General features: G+C 50.6%; 1 protein-coding gene across 1 annotated transcript in view; it reads right to left on the minus strand.

The window, feature by feature from the left end:
- Positions 1–2,830: 2,830 nt before the first annotated feature.
- The window catches only part of PLB1 (phospholipase B1), a 123,577-nt gene continuing 109,074 nt past the window's right edge, over positions 2,831–17,333 (minus strand). Inside the window, exons 50-57 of the mRNA XM_069541256.1 lie at positions 17,150–17,230; positions 15,663–15,728; positions 15,031–15,125; positions 13,880–13,964; positions 12,994–13,092; positions 12,378–12,473; positions 5,568–5,642; positions 2,831–4,039 (exon numbers count right to left, since the gene is read on the minus strand). Of these exons, the coding sequence (XP_069397357.1) occupies positions 3,836–4,039; positions 5,568–5,642; positions 12,378–12,473; positions 12,994–13,092; positions 13,880–13,964; positions 15,031–15,125; positions 15,663–15,728; positions 17,150–17,230 (801 nt within the window). The 3' untranslated portion in view covers positions 2,831–3,835. The remainder of the gene's footprint in view (positions 4,040–5,567; positions 5,643–12,377; positions 12,474–12,993; positions 13,093–13,879; positions 13,965–15,030; positions 15,126–15,662; positions 15,729–17,149; positions 17,231–17,333) is intronic.

Raw genomic sequence — 17,333 nt, forward strand, 5'->3', positions numbered from 1 at the left:
GAACATATAAAAGTGCTTTGTAAACTGTAAGGTACCCAATATATTTTCATTATTATGGTTGTTTCACAAAGCCCTCCTAAATAATCTATTGGGTTTAATATGGGATATGGGAAGGGATATGGGAATTATTGAATACCTATTTTTTAAACTATTGTTTTTATCTAATTTAATTCTTACAAAAAGACTGAAAAGACCCCGAATCTGCTTTAGTTTTTCTGTCTGTAAGATTGGGATAATAGTAGTACCTATCTCATTGGGCTGTTGTGAGAATTAATGAGTAATATAGACTTACTGTTAAAAACAGTGCCTGATACATAGTAAATACACAAGACATGTTGTTTCATTGAGTGTCAAATCTGTTATTTGAACAAATCTGAAGATTATTTTTAATAATATATTTTTAGAATTTCCATTTGGTTCTTATATAAATCTGCCTTCATTAAAAAATTACCTTAGTCTTATCTCATGTTTTAAGTTCCTGTTTTTACTAATATACTTTATTTTTAGAGCAGTTTTAAGTTTACAGAAAAATTGTACAGAAAATACAGAGTTCCCAAATACCCGCTCTCTACCCCTGTACAGTTTCTCCTATTATCAACATCTCGTATTAGTGGAGTACATTGTTACAATTGATGAACCAATATTGATGCACTAGTAAAGTCCATGGTTTCCTTTAGGGTTCATTCTTTGTGTTGTACAGTTTTTTTTGGTTTTGAAGGATGCATAGTGTCATGTATCCAGCACTACAGCATCATACAGAATAGTTCCTTTTGTCTTTAATCTTTCAAAATCTGCTGACATATAGTCTGTCTTCAATACTATTATGTAAAATGTGGGTCTAATCCTGTCATTTGTTGTGTCTACTAATTCTCACTGGGATTGTTTCTTCATTTTTTTTCCTAATTAAAAGATTTGCTAGCTGCTGTATAACTCCACATATACTCTAGCAAAATAAATCTTAGCCCCTATAGTTAATTTTTAAAACCACAGCTTACCAACTAGAGATGGCTGAGTTCTTCAGACCAATTGGAGGCACAGGAACGTGGTACCGTCATAGCCTTGTGAGGATAATGTGTGTCCCTCCTTTCTAGGTTTTTATTTTATATCCCATTTATTTGCAGTTCAGCCCAATTTACTGCTAGAATCATCTGTTTTGTATTTTGGGGTTATTCCCCTACCCTGGAAACCAGTATTCATTTTGATGAATGTCCCATTATGTAATGAAAGTGTAACTCTGGGCCAGTTAACTCTTCTGAGTCTTGGTTTTCTCTTCTGTAAAAAGGGGATGATAAACAGGGATGTGGAAGCTTAATTATTCTGTACCATGTTGCCTGTCATAGTGTAAGCACTCTAAGTCAACTCTTATTAATATTATTTTTCTTTGTACCAATCTTTTCCCAATAGCATTTTAGTCCCAAATCAAATGCAGCCTGGTATTACAACCATTGTAACAATATAATCACTATGAATTCCTTGTCCTTTCCATAGTGTGTCCCTAATCTGACTGTATCTGGCTCATCCATCCTCATTGTTTCTGGACAACATCTTTCTTGTTGTCCCTATATACACACCATGCTCATTCACCTCTCCACTTAGATGGAGTTCTCCCAGTCTCCATGACCCCATTCTTTTCAGCCTCTAACCAAATCACCTCTCCATTCTTCAGAGCTCAATTAAAGTTCTATGTCCTTTGTGAAGTCTTTTGACCAAGTTTAATCCACACTAATCTTTCTTGAACTCGAAAGCCTCTATGGAGAGTATCTCAGAGTGTAGCTTTCTCAGGATTTGGTGGTTTTGTTCCTGGTGTGGCTGTGATTGGCTTCCTAACTAGATTGAACATTTTCCTATAGGAAAAGCACATGCTTTCGTGTATATATAATACCACCAGGTTCAAGTAAGTGCTCTCACGTATTTTTAAATTTTGTCTTTTTAGTGTGTCTTTGGTGGGAATTTGGGGCCTGGTTTGCGGTTGTGTCCCTCCAAAGAGGATTTCTCTTTATTTCTGCAAAGTGTTCCTTGGTGACCAGTCTGGGAACCACACCTTTCATTAACTTTTCAGACTGGGGGCTCCTGGATGACTCAGGTAGTATAAATTGCAACCCCCAACCCGAGTGAGGGGAGACTTGCGGTTATGAATTGCATGGTTCTTTGAAGTAGGAGCTACTGGAAGGGAAACTTATTAAAAAAAAAAAAGTCGAACTCTTCGACTTAATGAGTTATCTTGGTTGTCACACGGTGTTAAGCCAGGAACACAAGCTGGGATTGCTGGTTCTTTAGGGTATGTGATATTGTTTTTCGTCCACAGGAAGAAGTGGGGCAGGTATGCTGTTCCCTTTGTACAGAAGCAGAAATTGAAACCAGCAGAAACCTGGGACTGGGTAGGTCCTCTGCAGACTCTATGTTTGCCAAAGAGAAACAATATGATGACCCTTCATGAGAGGAAGGTGGGCAGTCTTCACCCGTACATTACCCCCAGTTCCTAAACCCATGTCTGGACCCCTCCTCATCCCCAGCAGCCTAGACCCTAGCTCAACTCTTCACAGAGGAGAAGACAACCCACTTTCGTGGGTGCAGTATTTTAGAGTTACAGAGCGCTTTTCTACAGCATCTTGTTTTTTAGCAGTGCTGGGAGACAGGCAAAGTGGGTACTCTCATTCAGATCGTATAGATGAGGTGTCTGAGAAACTGGGACCTAGGCTGGTGATGGGGTTTGCTGTGAAAGCCACACATTCAAATGGTACATCTGGGATTCTAACTCACATTCTTTGTCATCTCAGGCTTTGGGGTCAGAGAGGTACTTAGATCCTGATGATAATGGATTTCTGTTTGCTGTTTATTGAGGTGAAATTCCCATGACATACAATTAGCCATTTGAAAGCGAACAATTCATGGCATTTTGTACATTCACAGTGTTGTGCAGCCACTATTTCTGTCTTCAGAAATGACCATCAACCCCGCCCTGGGTTTTTGTGCTGAATAAAAGAGCTTATCTGTGTAAGACATCCGGCTCAGGGCCTTGCCCCTGCTGGGGGCTGAATGGAGGGAGCTTGTGTTATCAGACTCTCTTCAGCTCTCTCATAAACCTGGTAATGTAGAAAGAGGAATTCTTTTCTAAATTTAGCACCTTGAGAAAATCAGGTTGAGGATATGTGAAGCATTCATGTCCCAATCCTTTTTTTAAAATGACATTTCAAAATTGCTCTCTTCCAGGAACCCTTTCCCAAGGAACTCCTATGCTTGAAAGCAGACGCATTTACCTGCCACTGCCCCAGGACTGAACCACACGCTGTCACAGAGCATCTTGTATTTTTGAAAGAGTTCGTCTCTTGGCCAGGCCGTGACATGCACAACCTTGGAGGTACCACAATGCTCCACCTTGTCCTGGGTACAGAAAAGATGTTGGATGGTACTGAGTGATGGCAGGCGAGCTCCAAAATTCCAGCCAAACCCTGGTGACCAAGGTTTTTCCCACATTTGAAATCGTGGTATTGGTGACTAAGGATATGCCTGTTGGGTGCCAGTCTGGGCTCAGGTTGGCCATCCCTGGCTGAGACAAGGTCCCAGCTCCCACATCTGCGCCACACGACAGGTTGGAAGGCGAGAGCTTCAAGCAGGCAAACCCAAGAATAGAACGGCTTTGACCTTTATTTAGATGTTCCGATTCCAGGATCATAGGTCCCAGGCCCCAAGAAGTTGTGACTGTCCCTTTGGCTTCCTACATTACCAGGTGTTGAAGCGAGTGACCTCCGTAGCGGCCAGGGGTGGCCAAGGGAGAGGGCTGGTGAGGAACGTGGCCGGGGAATTCAGGATGAGAGCCCGCACAGGGCTGGCGGGCCTACAAGCTCACAGTGTTCAGACTTATGGGAGGATTTTCCCTCTGGCGACCCCTTAGGGCTCTCCAGGCCATCACTGTGCCGACACCAACCGCAAGGCCGCCTCCCGCTGCCACTGGCACGGCCCAGGAGAGCATTGGGGGGTCTGCTTTAGCCCGGTCTTGGAGCAGCCGACTGTTCCTCAGGGTGCAGATGTAGGGGCGCCCCTGTGGAGGAGGAGAGGGTCAGGGCTCAGGGCCTGAAAACCACCCATCTGAGGCTTGTGTAGTCCCCATCCCAGAGATGGTGCAATAACCTTGTTTCCACAGCTCATCCCTGTTTGTAAAGCTCCTTCATCCACACTGTGCCCCAACCCCCTGGATAAGGAGGGGTATCCAAAGTGGTCAACACCCAGCTATAACCTCCTTTCCTGTCAACTCAGTTTTGAGAGATCGGGAACTGATAGGTGACCCGTGGAAGAGAGTCCTGAGGAGCTTGCAGAGTGCCCACCTCTGTTTCCTCTAGGCCGCCCCGGACAGCTATTCCCATCCTCCCATCCCAGGAGTGCCCGCGAGCGGGGAAGGTCGGTGTGGAAGGACAGCTGGTTCTGTAGTAGGTTAAGAACCCAAATGTGAAGGGCCTGCCTCCCTGGATCCTTTCCTTCCCCCCGGTGAATGCTGGTGGCATGGTGGCTGTGTGGAGCCCTGTGCTAGGAACTGGGAGAGGGCCTGAGGGTTCAGGTGTGACATCACTCGCTCTCGGTCCAGTGGGAGATAAGACATGTTCAGAAACAATCCCATCACAGAGGAGCCTGGGTCAGTGCTTGTGAGAGGTGCGCACAGAAAAGAGAGACCAATGCTGATGCGTGTCTGGGGTGGGAGTGGTAGGGTGAGATAAGGTGGACGGTAGCCCAGAGAGGGCAACATCTGGGCCTTGCAGGATGTGAAAATTTCCCACAGGTAGAGATGGGGGTTGAGCCTCCAGAAGGAGCAGCTGGCAGAAGCAGATGCACAGACGGGGGCTGTCGTGGGGCTGCTCTGGGAAGCCGCTCCGTTTTCCAGGAGCGGAGTGTGTGCCTAAGGTGAGAGGGGAAGGTGGGCCTCTTGTCTGGACTCTGCTCCGTGGGCGCGGGGACCGGGGAAGGGTTTTGACAGCCTTGACGAGACTGGAATTCCTTCCAGGTGGGCCACTCTGGGTCTGGCAGCGATTACAGGACGGACAGAGAAGGGAGAAAGGAGAGCTGGGGAGACAAGGTTGGGGCTTCGTCCCTGGTCCGGGCGAGGGCGGTGCGGGCCTGGACACTGGTGGTGCTGGAGGGCCAGGAAGATGACGTGGGCACCCAGAACAGACACGGCCTCTTATTTCTCTTTTCCTCCCAACCCCCAGCTCCCAGGAGCATGCCTGGCATGGGAGGGCTCCTCGACGCGTGTTTAAGACAGAGGATGCCACAGACCCTCCAGGGTCACGGGGGTAACGAGGTTCTGGCCAGTGCTCGCTCATCTGCCTTGCCGGGCCTCTTCCTGATTCGGTGAACCCATCCCTTTGTCCCTCCCCTCACTCCTGGCTGCGGCTCCCTGAGGACCTGAGAAGTGTCGGGGCAGCCAGGAGAGGTGAGATTTGAGAACGGTGGTCGTGAACGAACGTGCATGATGGTGAAGCCTCCCAGGGGACTTTTGTGCCTCCAGATGGCCAGGACCTCCCCCCTCCCCCAACCCAGGCACCTGTTCCACTCTAGACAGGCAGGACCTTACTCACAGGGGAGGGGCACTTGAGTTTGGTTCGGCTATAGGTGAAGTTGTTGGAGGTTGTCTTTTGACCCACGGGTTCCAGCTGAAAAGAGAAAAGGAAACCTTGGTTCCCTCCAAAGCTGGGAGAGACCTCCCTGTCCAAGGGAGGAGAATCTCACACCAGATTCCCTCCCTTTGCAAGGCTGAAACCAGCCAAAGGGGCAAGACCTGGGGCAGACACTAGCGGCCCTGGGGCCAGAGCTAGACCTGACTTCTGACTCACAGACTGACAGGTCAGAGTCCATCAGAGGAGGGGGCAACCCTGAGTCTGTGTCCTGGATTTACTGCGGAGGACACTGAGGCCCAGGAGAGACTGACCAGTCCAGAGGCTGCAGCGAGAGTGGGAGGGCAGAGCCCAGGACCTCCACCTCCTGCTTTCCTGCTGGGTGGTTGTGACTGCAGCCACTCTGCACTTTCAACTTTATAAAATGGTGATCATCATATTTACCAACTCCTTGAAGTGTCTGGGGATAGTCAATTTCAGGAAAATTTTGAACACATACTGGTTACCATGACGTCATTATTATGCTTGGCTTGTCAACCTTAAGAAATTGGCATTTTCTCACTTGAGCTTTCGTGTGTTTTCCGCATAGATGAAAAGATTTACTTGAAACCTCCTGGGGAGCAGCTGTGGTTCAGGGAGGTTCTGCTTCATGCTTTTGATCCTGGGACCCTCTGAGAATGAGCTGGAAGCTGCTGTGACTCCCTCCCCAGCATCTTAAGCCAGTAGCCTGCCCCCTGGCAGCATGTGGCCAGCACCAAGGAGAATGGATCCCTGGCACTCACTTATCCAGACTCTGTCCTGAATGTCTAGCGTCCACCCATCATATGATCTGCTTCCCTGCCTGTTCCTGACCTCATCAGCTCCTGACCCCCAGGTACTGCCCACGAGGGAAGGGGGAAAGTCCACTATGCCGGCTAATGACCACACCTGGCCCGTGACCTTGCTTTTTGTTGTCTTACAGCCTTTTCCACCTGTTAGTAACAATTAGAGGAGGAAGGGCTGCTCTGGTCTTGGGAGAGTCACCATGGTGACTGGACAGAGCATGGTGGGCACATCCACTGGGGTCCTGGCTCTGCTGATAATGAGCTGTGTGGTGCTAGGTGGGCTCCTGAACTGCCCCTAGCATTTTTCCTGCGTAGCAGAACCACCTAGTGACAGAACAAATGCTACAGATCAGTTGGCTGAGCCCAGTGATACTCCAGGAACCCAGGAACTAACTGGCGTCGAGGAAGGTAATGATCATATGGATTTGATGACTGTATCAGTTTCTCCCTTTCTACTGGTTCCTCGGCATCGGTGCACAGCCTACTCTATTTCCCAGCCTTGAAGCCCCATCCCCATCCCCCCTCCCCTCCAGCTGCCTTCACCATTACTCCTCATAACTCTAGAAGAGTTGTTTGTAGCCCCTGGTTGCACTTCCCAACCTCCCGTTCTCTCTAACACCCATTCAGTAGGTCTTCAGTCTCCACCACTTGACTCAGCTCTGGTCAAGGTCACCAAGGACCTTGCTAGATTCAGGGGTCACTTATTTTGGATTCATCTTGCTTGACTTTTCAGCAGAATTTGTCAAAGTTGATGCCTCCCTTTCACAACACTTCTCGTTTCCCTCCCACGTCCCCCTTCTCTCCTTCTCATCCGTCGGTCGTTGGGTCAAAAGTTGGAAGAAAGCCCCAGGCTTGGTGGTTGGTCCTTTGCTCTCTTCCACCTATTCTTTCTCTAGGAGATCTCAGATAACCCCATGGTCTTGAATACCACTTCTATGCTAATAACCCGCACATTTTTTCCCCTAAATCTCCATTTCTGACTCTCTCTGAGCTCCAGAATCATACATTTAACACCATACCTGATACCTCTGGGTGGATTTCTGGAAGGCAGCTTACACTGACCATGTCCAAAATAAGAACTTTTGATTTTCCCCTCCCAACTCTATTTCTCTCTACACACCTCAGCTGTCCACCCAGTTTCCTTGACCTCAAACTGAAGAATCACCCCTGTTCCTCTTCTGCCTCATCCACCAGCCAGTCCAAAACACATCCCAAATCTGACCACTTCCCTCCGCCCCCACTGCCATACCCTGGTCCCGGCCACCTTCACCTCTCACCTGGACTTCCAGCAGCTTCCTAATGGTCTTTCCAACTCCTCTCTTGCTTCCTTCTAGTCTGTCTCTATGCAGCAGCAGATCACGTGGCTCTCCCGACGAAAGCCATCCAAGGACCCGGCCCCTGCTCTCGCCCACCTCTGACCTTGCTCCCCTCCCTCCAGGCACACTGGCCTTTACGCTCCTCACACGCTTCAAGCTCCTTCCTGACTCTGGCCCGCACAGGTCGTTTCCTCTTCCTGCAACACTGTGGCCCCAGACCTCTGCGTGCCCAGCAGCCTCTCCACGTTCGGTTCTCAGTTCACACGTCACTCTCCGGTGAGCCCTCCCTCTCTCCACTGTTACTCTCTGTCACATGACCCTGCCTTTTTTTTTTTTAAGCCATGAATGTGGTCAGAAATTACCTCATTGATTTATTCATTTTTTTTTTTTTTTTTTTTTGCGGTACGCGGGCCTCTCACTGTTGTGGCCTCTCCCGTCGCACAGCACAGGCTCCGGATGCGCAGGCTCAGCGGCCATGGCTCATGGGCCCAGCCACTCCGCGGCATGTGGGATCTTCCCGGACCGGGGCACAAACCCGTGTCCCCTGCATCGGCAGGCGGACTCCCAACCACTGCGCCACCAGGGAAGCCCGATTTATTTACTTTTTATCTCTTTCCCATTAGACTGGCAGCTCCCCAAGAGCAGGGACGCTCTTTTCCCCAGCACCTGAGGCAGTCCCCACCACATAGTGGAGCTCAGGAAATAGTGCTTGAGGGGATGGATGGAAGAACTGGACTCATAAGGGCCTGAGGCTGGCCACAAGAAAGGCAATTGTTTTTCCTAGAACCTACCTTTCCTAAGGCAGACACTGTGGATACCACCGATGTGGCAAATGACAGGACTGAGACAAGGTAGGGTGCCATGGGGCCAGCTCTGGGGACTTGGAGAGGGCTTCTTGTAGAAGCTGACACCTGAGTTGAGTGTTGAGGTGGGTCAGAGTTAGCCGGGGAAGGAGGCTGAAAGGGCAGCCCGAGATAAGGGGAGGAGCGAGGGCAAACACACAGAGGCAGGAGACAGCATGGGTGGTGCAGGAAACTTCACTCCTTGCTGGATTGCTAAATGCAAATCAGGGAGATGGGAGCGGCTGCCGAGAGGTTAATTGGGGCCAAGTCCGGAAGGCCTGGTGTGCTGCGCTAAGGGGCCTGGCCTTTCTTCCTCAGGGAGGGGCCAGCCTTGGAAGTTTGAGAGCAGGGGCATGACTTGGTCAGATTTCATTTTTGCAGACTACGTGGTTGCCCTGGGGTCAGGAGATCTAAGGCAGTGGTTTGCAAGCCCTATGCAGTAATATCACCTGGGGAGTGTCTAAAACGTATTGAACCCAGGTGCTACCCCAGACAAAGTCAGAATTTCTGGGGATGAGGCCCAGGCACTGGGTTTTTGTTTTGTTTTGAGGTTATTTTTTCTGGTTTTTCTTTTAAATAATTTTTTAATCGAAGCTCACATACATCTAGAAACAAGTACAAATCATAAGTGAGCTGCTGATACATTATGACAAAATGAGCATACCCACATAGCATCCAGGTAAGGAACAGAATATAATCAGTACTCAGAGGCTCCCTCCTACCCTCTTCCAGTTCTATCCACTCCCCAGTAAGACCATGGATTTATTTGCTTGTTTTTGAAATTTATATATATGGTTGCATGTTGTTGAAATTTTATTCTCATTGCTGTGAGGTATTCTATTTTAGGTATTCTATTTTATGAATGTGCTGTTTGTTTATCCCTTCTGCTTTTGGTAGACATTTGGGGAGTTTCCTGTTTGGGGGCTCTGAATAGTGCTGCTATGAAAATTCTTGTTGTATCCATCTTTTGGTGAACCTTCTGTATACCTTTCTGTTGGGGAGATGTACGTAGGAGTAGAATTTTGGGGCCATAGGGAATACATGTGTTCAGCTTTAGTAGATATACCAAGGTTTCCCAAAGTGGTTGTAGGTATTAATTGTTTTTAAGAGTCTCCAGATAACTGTAATACACAGCCAGAGCTATTCTAATGGCTGTAAGCCTGGAGACAGGGAAACCAGTTAGGAGGCTAGCGTTGTTACTCAGCGCCCAGGGAGATGCTAATGTTAGCTGAGAGTAAGATTTCCACAGAAGAGGGAGCGGGCAGCAGTAGAGGAATAGGCGTCAGAAAAGAGGAGAAAAAACTGTTCATAAGAAGACAAAAGAAAAAGGAAGAGTGGACTTCCCTGGTGGTCCAGTGGCTAAGACTCTGAGCTCCCAGTGCAGGGGGCCCGGGTTCAATCCCTGGTCAGGGAACTAGATCCTGCGTGCCGCAACTAAGGCCCGGCACAGCCAGATAGATAGATGGATAGATAGGTAAATAAATATTTGAAGAAAAGAAAAGAAAAAAAGGAAGAGAAAAAATTCCCTAGTGCCGTTGGTATTTCTGGCTTTGCGGAAGTCTCTGGAGAAGGATGCATAAACTGTTCAGAGAGGAGGGGCAGGAGATGCAACAGTCTCAAGTGTGTTTGTTGCCACAGTGGGGTACTCAGGGTGTGAGCCAAAGCCTGCAGACACTATGTCATAGGACTCTAATTATGAGACATGAATTCACTGGTTACGCATGTGCTTATCAGGCTGGGAGCAGGGAGGCAGCGTGGCGCTGTGGCCAGGACGCTTGGCAATTAGACCCGTGTTCTAATCCTTGTTCTGCCACTAGCTGGCTGTGTGATCTTGGGCAGATTGTTCCATGTCTCTGTATTTTAGTTACAGAGCATTCTGGCTAGATGACCTCTAAGAGCCAAGGTCTATCGGTTCGTCATTTATTTTATGTCACTTTAGGGGTGAGATTCCAGGAAGAAGACGACCTGAAAAGTTGGCATGATGCTATAGCTTTATATCTGAGATGGTTTTGGAGGAAAACACTGGACCCTGTAATTATTTCCACACATCACATAGCACAGGATAACATACTCATAGATGATTTTAGGTTTGTTTTGCTTTGCGTTGCTTTGTTTTTTAAATTTGGGTTATGGCTGGGACAGAGTGGTTGGGGGGCCGTGGACAGTCTTGTAGTATTAATAATATGACAGTGTTCATCTTTTGTTTTCAGATCTAAATCCCTTCTGCTCGCTTTTATGAAATAGAAGCCTCTCACCTGTGTGAATGGGAAGACCTACCGAGCCATTTTGGAAGAGAAAGGCCAGAACTACATTAAATCATGCAGAATGCGACAAATGGGCCCTGTAATGTTCAAGTCATCAATACGGCCATCGACCCCCAGGAGACTTGTGGAGGGTCCTGGCACTGAGCAGGCTCAGAACTGCCCTGAGGTAGGAAGACCATGCCCTGATGGGGATGCTGGGAGGGAAAGGCTAGGGCTCAGCATTCCTGCCCCTCCTTGGAGTCTGTGGATTCCCCCGAGGTCACAGGGGGAGAAATGGACCAGGCAGAGAGATCCAGTCTTTGTGGGGGTGTGGGGAGGGGATTTTAAAAGGAATGAAATTGAGTGACTCAGCCACTGAAAGACACCTGGACTTCAAAGCAAAAAAGTCTTCAAAAGAAACATAACTGCTCTCAGGAATTGTTTTAACTTTGATTTAAAAAACTACTGTGGAGGTAGGGTTGGGAGGGAACTCAAACGTATTCTGATTGCAATTCTGAGTCCTGGACTGACAGGAGATCAGGAGGGGGCAGAATGTGGTGTCAACAGGAGGAAAACACCAGGAAAACAAAAGCAGAGGAAGGCTGAGTCTGCAATTAAGGAGGCCAAGGAGAAAACCTCCTTACGTGCTGTTCTGAGAAGAGGAGGAGGTGGCGTAGCTAAGGAGAAAGACAATATTGTGAGTCAGCCGAGTAGGATACCGGCCTCGCTGGCGGAGCTGACAGGTGTGGGAATGTTTGCACAGCGGTGCCTGGCAGAGCCGCAGCAGGCCTGAAACTGCAATGAGAGGAGCAGGCGTGTGGATTGTTTAGTCACCATGGGAGAGATGAGGGAGCAGGCAGGTTGGCGTGGGGATTGGGTTACCCGCAGAGCCTAGATCAAAAGAAGCCAGTGGGTTGGAAAGGCATTCACTTGCTCCGTGCAAGAGGATACAGCGCTCAGGGTTACTCGTCGAGCTCTGTGCAAACACAGCCGACTGTCCAGTCATGAGTGGCCAGTTGTAAAGGGCAGAGCAAGCCACAAGGCCGGGTTGTCCCTGTGGCCTCTGGGCTGTATGTTCATTTCGTAAGGTCCCCTTTTTCCCCATTAGGGCTAGAACAGGTGGCAGCCTGGGAAAACAGGTTGAGTGGCTCTTTTCTTTTTGATGTTTAAAGAAATAATAGTTGGGACCGAGTGGATTATTGTACTGGGTGCGGTACACACATTATCTCAGTCTTCTAAGACCTGTGTCATTTTTGTTGTTTTTGTAGCTATTGATAGAAATGGCCAGAGAGAGATCATTGGCCCGAGGTCACACAGTAAGGGGTTCATGCTGATATTTTCATCCAGTCTATCTGATGACAAAATTATCCCCCGACAGCACTGGGGCATTACCGAAAGAATAGAATCTGTCTGGGCAAATACGTGAGCTGCCATTTGGAGCTCTGGGGAGAAGGGAGCCACATCAGCCGGTAGGTTTTTCGTTGTGGGAAAGAGTCAGCTTCCTCGGGTTTCCCCTTGACCCAAACCCACTCGACCCTCAGGCACTGACCATGTTATTCCAGAGAGCGATGGCCATCTCAGCATGCCCGCGTTCTGAGAAGTGGAAACAGTCCTCGGAGAAGAAGGTGAGGTCAGCGCCGCCTCGCTGTGACCAAAGGCAAGGGGATTATCTTCCTGGGACGAGGGCACTGCTACCCCCCCATCCCGCGGCATCCTGGGCATTTCAACTTTCATCCTTTCAACTCTGCTGCCAGTTGGCTCAGATGTTGATGGAGAAATTCCCTGGTTTTGGAATTTTTATTTTTTAAAAATTATAGCCACCTACAGTCCACATCCCTTTTCCTTCAGCATCCCTTCTCTAATGGTTGAAAAAGAATAATAATATTTTTAGGAAGCTTTCCATTTTATCCCAACCCAGCAAATAGCAGGGCCATGTCTGGGGAGCTTGGTCACTGTTAATTTTCACCTTTTCTTTCCAAGTACATCTAAGTTCAAGTTATACTGAGAAAAGGTGGGTGCAGGGGAAAGGAGGAAAAGCAGAAACAGCAACCCTTTGGGAGTGCTCTTGGAGAGAGAGGGTCCAAAAAAGCCCATGTAGAAAAGGAAATACATTGCCTAAGATACGGCCTCTGCACACGCACCTCCCAGACACGCCCGCAACTTACGTCATTCAGGGGGACAAGAGTGTTTTGGAAGAAAGGCTGCACAACCACGGCGAAGTCCTCACGCTGCAGGTACTGGTAGGAGAGCCTGGAGAGGCGACTCTGGGGATGGGGAGAGAGGCTGCTTAACCGCCCGCAAGACGGGCAGACGGTCTGTTCCTGTGGGCTTGGGTGGGTCACGGCAGGGGCAAGGGACTCAAAGGAGCCGCTCTAGCGCCTGAGCATCTATTTAGTCTGCACCAGGTGGGGGCGCCACCCGGCTCTGCCCTGACGTCTGCTTGGGCCCAAGGCCGCCTCTGCTCTCACTTCATGAAGAGGTGAATTAGAACACGGGGCCTCAGTTCAAACGGGGAGCATTTCAACACCAGCTCCTCAAAATGCCTGTGACGTTGGGGGATGAGTATCCACGGTCTTTGCATTTAAGTGCCAAAAGGTGGACTATAAAAGGGATAGACTAGCTGTGCTCATCCTCCAGAAACTTATTCATCGGGAGATGGAAAAATCAAAACCATGTAGGGCTTGAGGGGCAGTGAAGTGCTGACTGAAATTGCCGGGGGTGCTTCGTGGGGGGAAGCAGAAGAGGTAAGAAGACAAGCCCTGTGCATGAGATGGATACAAAGGCCCAGGGCACGGCAGGTCCAGGGAAGGCAGACAGACGTGAGAAGCTAAAGGAGGGAGGAGCCCGAGGGCAGTGAGCACAGCCCCTCTCCCCTCTGGGAGCTGAGACGTGGGCGTTCTCCCCAGCTTCCCTTCTGAGCTTCTCACTCCCCGCCCCTGCCTTGGTGTCTGATTCACCTGGACACATATTTCAGGGGCTGTGATCTCAGTAGAGCCCTCACTCCAGGAGTAAAGATAGGGGGAAGGGAGAAGAGGTGGGGGGCAGGGTCACCTGGAAGTCCCAGTTCACTGTCTTCAGTTCTTGCAGCATCTCCAGGGAGTTCTCCTGGGAGCCTCGGAGGCAGGTGCAGTTGTTCCTGTGAGACAAGGAGTCCTGAGGCTCGGTGCCCCCAGGAGGCTGCCCCCCCCCATGGAGGTGTCCCCAAAACACAGCCTTGCTTCCTCTTGGGCCCGGATCACAGAACCATAGCTCAGGGGCAGGAGGTCTAGAAGGTGCTTGTTGGGAGAGAAGGTGGACGGGCTGGCACCAATGCCCGGGTCTCCTGTGGACGGGCTGCCTGTTCCCCTGGCCGCCTGACTGCTCCTTCCCAAGTGTGCAGCTCCTGCCTGGGGTTTCTCCATGAGGGCTGGGGTTTGGGGAAGACGGCCAAGGTGGCCCAGCCTTTCTTCCTCATGCTCCTGAGGCCTCCCTTCGCTACCGTTGGCTGCTTGGGACTCTCCCACAGGGCTCCGGAGTGAGGGGGTCTCTTGGGCAGCAGTGGCCACTCCGAGAATAGCAACCAGCTGGTCACCTTCCCAGCGAATCCATTTGACCCCAGATAGGACAGGACTCCTCAGCTCCCTGTAGAATCTGCTCCCCCCTAACAATGGTCACAGGAACTCTGGGCGAACCTCTGGCCTCAGAAGATGGCAACTTCCTGCAGGGTCACAGCTGAGCTTTAATAAATTCCAGCCCCAGCAGAAATTCTTGCACATTGTACCTTAGCTCCAAGCCTGGCTTTCATGGACAGTCCTATCGAGCACGTTAAAAAAGGTACTATTTCCTGAGCACCTGCCCCACAGCGACCAGGTACTTTATTTGCTCTTCCGCTAGACCTCACCGCTACCTCCCAAGTGAGGAGTAGGAGGCCCAGAGAGGTTGCGTGGTTTGTACAGGGTCCCACAGCTCCTAAGATGGCAGAGCCAGGATTTGAGGCCTGATAGAGCTGTCTTGAAAGCGCATTGCCTTGTGTTGCCTCTCAAACAGGAACAAACAACTTGCTGAAGTTGGGGTTTGGCATCACAGACAATGTCAGGGGCCCTCACGGGTCATCTGACTGTCTGCCTCACTTTTCCAGACAAGAAGGTCTGGCTCCACCCACTGACATCTAAGCCCTGCTCTCCCCAGGTGCCCTCCCCCTGGGCCCACGTACGTCTACTTACTGGGCTGCCAGTGGCATGACACATTTCCCACCTTGGCCCTCGTGCAGGCCAGCCAGCTCCATGACCTCTACCACGTTGATGAAAGCCCTTGGAAGCTGTGGGCAGAGGGGTGGGCTTCAGTAGTCCCCAGGCACTTGTGTGTGTGTGTGTGTGGGGGGGCACTGGTTACTGCTGGAAAGAGCTTGGGGGATCCTCTACAATCTACTTCCTCCTCCCCAACTTTACCAATAAACTGAGGCCCAGAGAGGGAACGTGCCTTATATTATCCCGTGGAATCTCCCTTATTGGCCCCGCTTTATAGACTGGGAAACCGAGACACAAGGCACTTGCCCAAAGCCACATCTCTAAGCCACAGTACCTGGCTACAAATCAGGCCGACTGGCTCTTTCTTCGCCACCAAACAGATGCAGTCGGATCCAGTTAGAATCTTCCCCGCAGAGGAGCTACACAGCTGCCTCCCCCCCACCCCGCCCATCCCATCCAGGGACCTGCTCACGGGGGGGGGGGGGGCTCTGCTTGGCGTGCATCTCACTGAACACATCTAGATGCACACGGGTCACAGCCCCTGGGGAGCAGCCTGGTTGCCACCAGGAAATAGGACCCAGGATTATGCTGCCCCTGTGCTGTCTTACCTCCTCATAGAAGATGCCCAGGGCCTGCTGAATGTGCCGAACATACTCGCTGGCTGCGTGGGCCCCCTGTGAAGAAGCAAGGGGCTCTCCTCAGCTCCTGGCAGGAGGAGGAGAGCGGCCTGAGGCCAGCACAGGAGGGCACTGCATGGGCTGGGAAGCCCAGCCCTTACTGCTGGTGGACACAGTCTCTTGTAAGAAGTCATCCCTTGACCCCTACTAGGTACCATGAACAAACCCCACCCCACCCTGCTCCCGGCTCCTCTAACCCAGAGCCTGTCAGTGCTGGACCCCACTGCCGCTCCAGTCCCATCCTTTCCCCCGCCTCTCCTTCTCCAACCAGGACAGAGCCCCTGGTGGCCATGCTGTCTCTTTCCTCTGGGCTTTGGCCCGTGCTGGCCCCACTGCCTGGGACCCTCTGCACTGCCTCCCCCTCACTCCCATCCTTGTAACTCAGGTCAAGGGTCTCCTCCTCTGGCCCATCTCCCAACTGGAAGCTGATTTAGCCCCTTCCTAAAACATAGCTGGCGTTAATCCTGATGGAGGCCCCAGGTCTTTCCACAAAAAGCTGCTCTCAGGATCGTAAACCTGACTGTTTGCATGAGGACAGGTATTCTGGGGTCACTTCTGGCTCCCTGGACCCCAACGAGTGCAGGACACAATAGCATTTAAAACCCCATGGGACTAGGTCGCTTCTGCCTCTGGAGTCTGGGCAGGGAGGGAGAAAGCCCCTGGGTGGGGGGAGGCCAGTTCTCATCCAGAATTTGGTCACTGTGAGCCAAAGGAATGATAAATGCCTTCTCCTCGCTGCCTGTGACTGTCAAATATTCTACCACAACCTCTGAATTATGGAAGCTGCTTTTTTTTTTTCTTCTGGCCAAATAAAATATAGCACACCCTCAACTTAGAACAAGATGTATTCCAAAAGTTATTACTTCCCACAGTTTGTAAGTCTGGACATATTTCCCCTTAGAAACGACATTAGGAGTGGGTTGGGTTCCCGGGCCAGCAGAGTTTGTTAACGCGTGTTGTCCTTGAAGGAGCAGTAAGCCATCGATCAGGAACAGTTCAACTGAATCGACCCTATTTATGGCATTGTTTCATCCTCCCCCTGCAACCTCCCCACCACCAAGAGATGCCCAAAAAAGTGGGCAGGGACTCTAAGCAAGTGAGGGTGGGGCTCCCTAGTTATCCACTGGATACCAGAGAACAGTATTTGTGTGCATAAGAGAGGCCGCCTTGGCAGTGCCTGAAGAGTGGGGACATCCAGACACTTCTGGAATCAGGGGACCAATGCAGCTGCCACTCAGCAGTGGGAAAGGCAGGCCTCTCCTGGCATGTGTGAGCTGGGGCTTCCTGGGCAGACTCAGGTGCCTAGGAGAGCCGGCCCATGTGCCTCCCGTGAGGGAGGTCCCGGCCCTGGGCCTGGATGGTGACCCTGGCCAGCAGCTCCCCTCTCAGGGCCCCCAGGGGGCTGCTCGGGGGCCTACCGGATTCTCGCAGTAATGGCACAAATCGTTGCTCCCAATGAACAGGGTGATGAGCTTCCAGTCCTTCTGTAGGTTGATTTCCTGAGGGGACAGAAGATCCCAGTTAGGCCTTGGTGGGGGGCACGTGCATGTGCCAGACGGCCCCCCAAGTGCCTTTTCCTCTCTTTGTATCACAGTGGCGAGA

The sequence above is a fragment of the Delphinus delphis genome, chromosome 12 (assembly GCF_949987515.2).
Source record: "Delphinus delphis chromosome 12, mDelDel1.2, whole genome shotgun sequence".
Taxonomy (NCBI): Eukaryota; Metazoa; Chordata; class Mammalia; order Artiodactyla; family Delphinidae; genus Delphinus; species Delphinus delphis.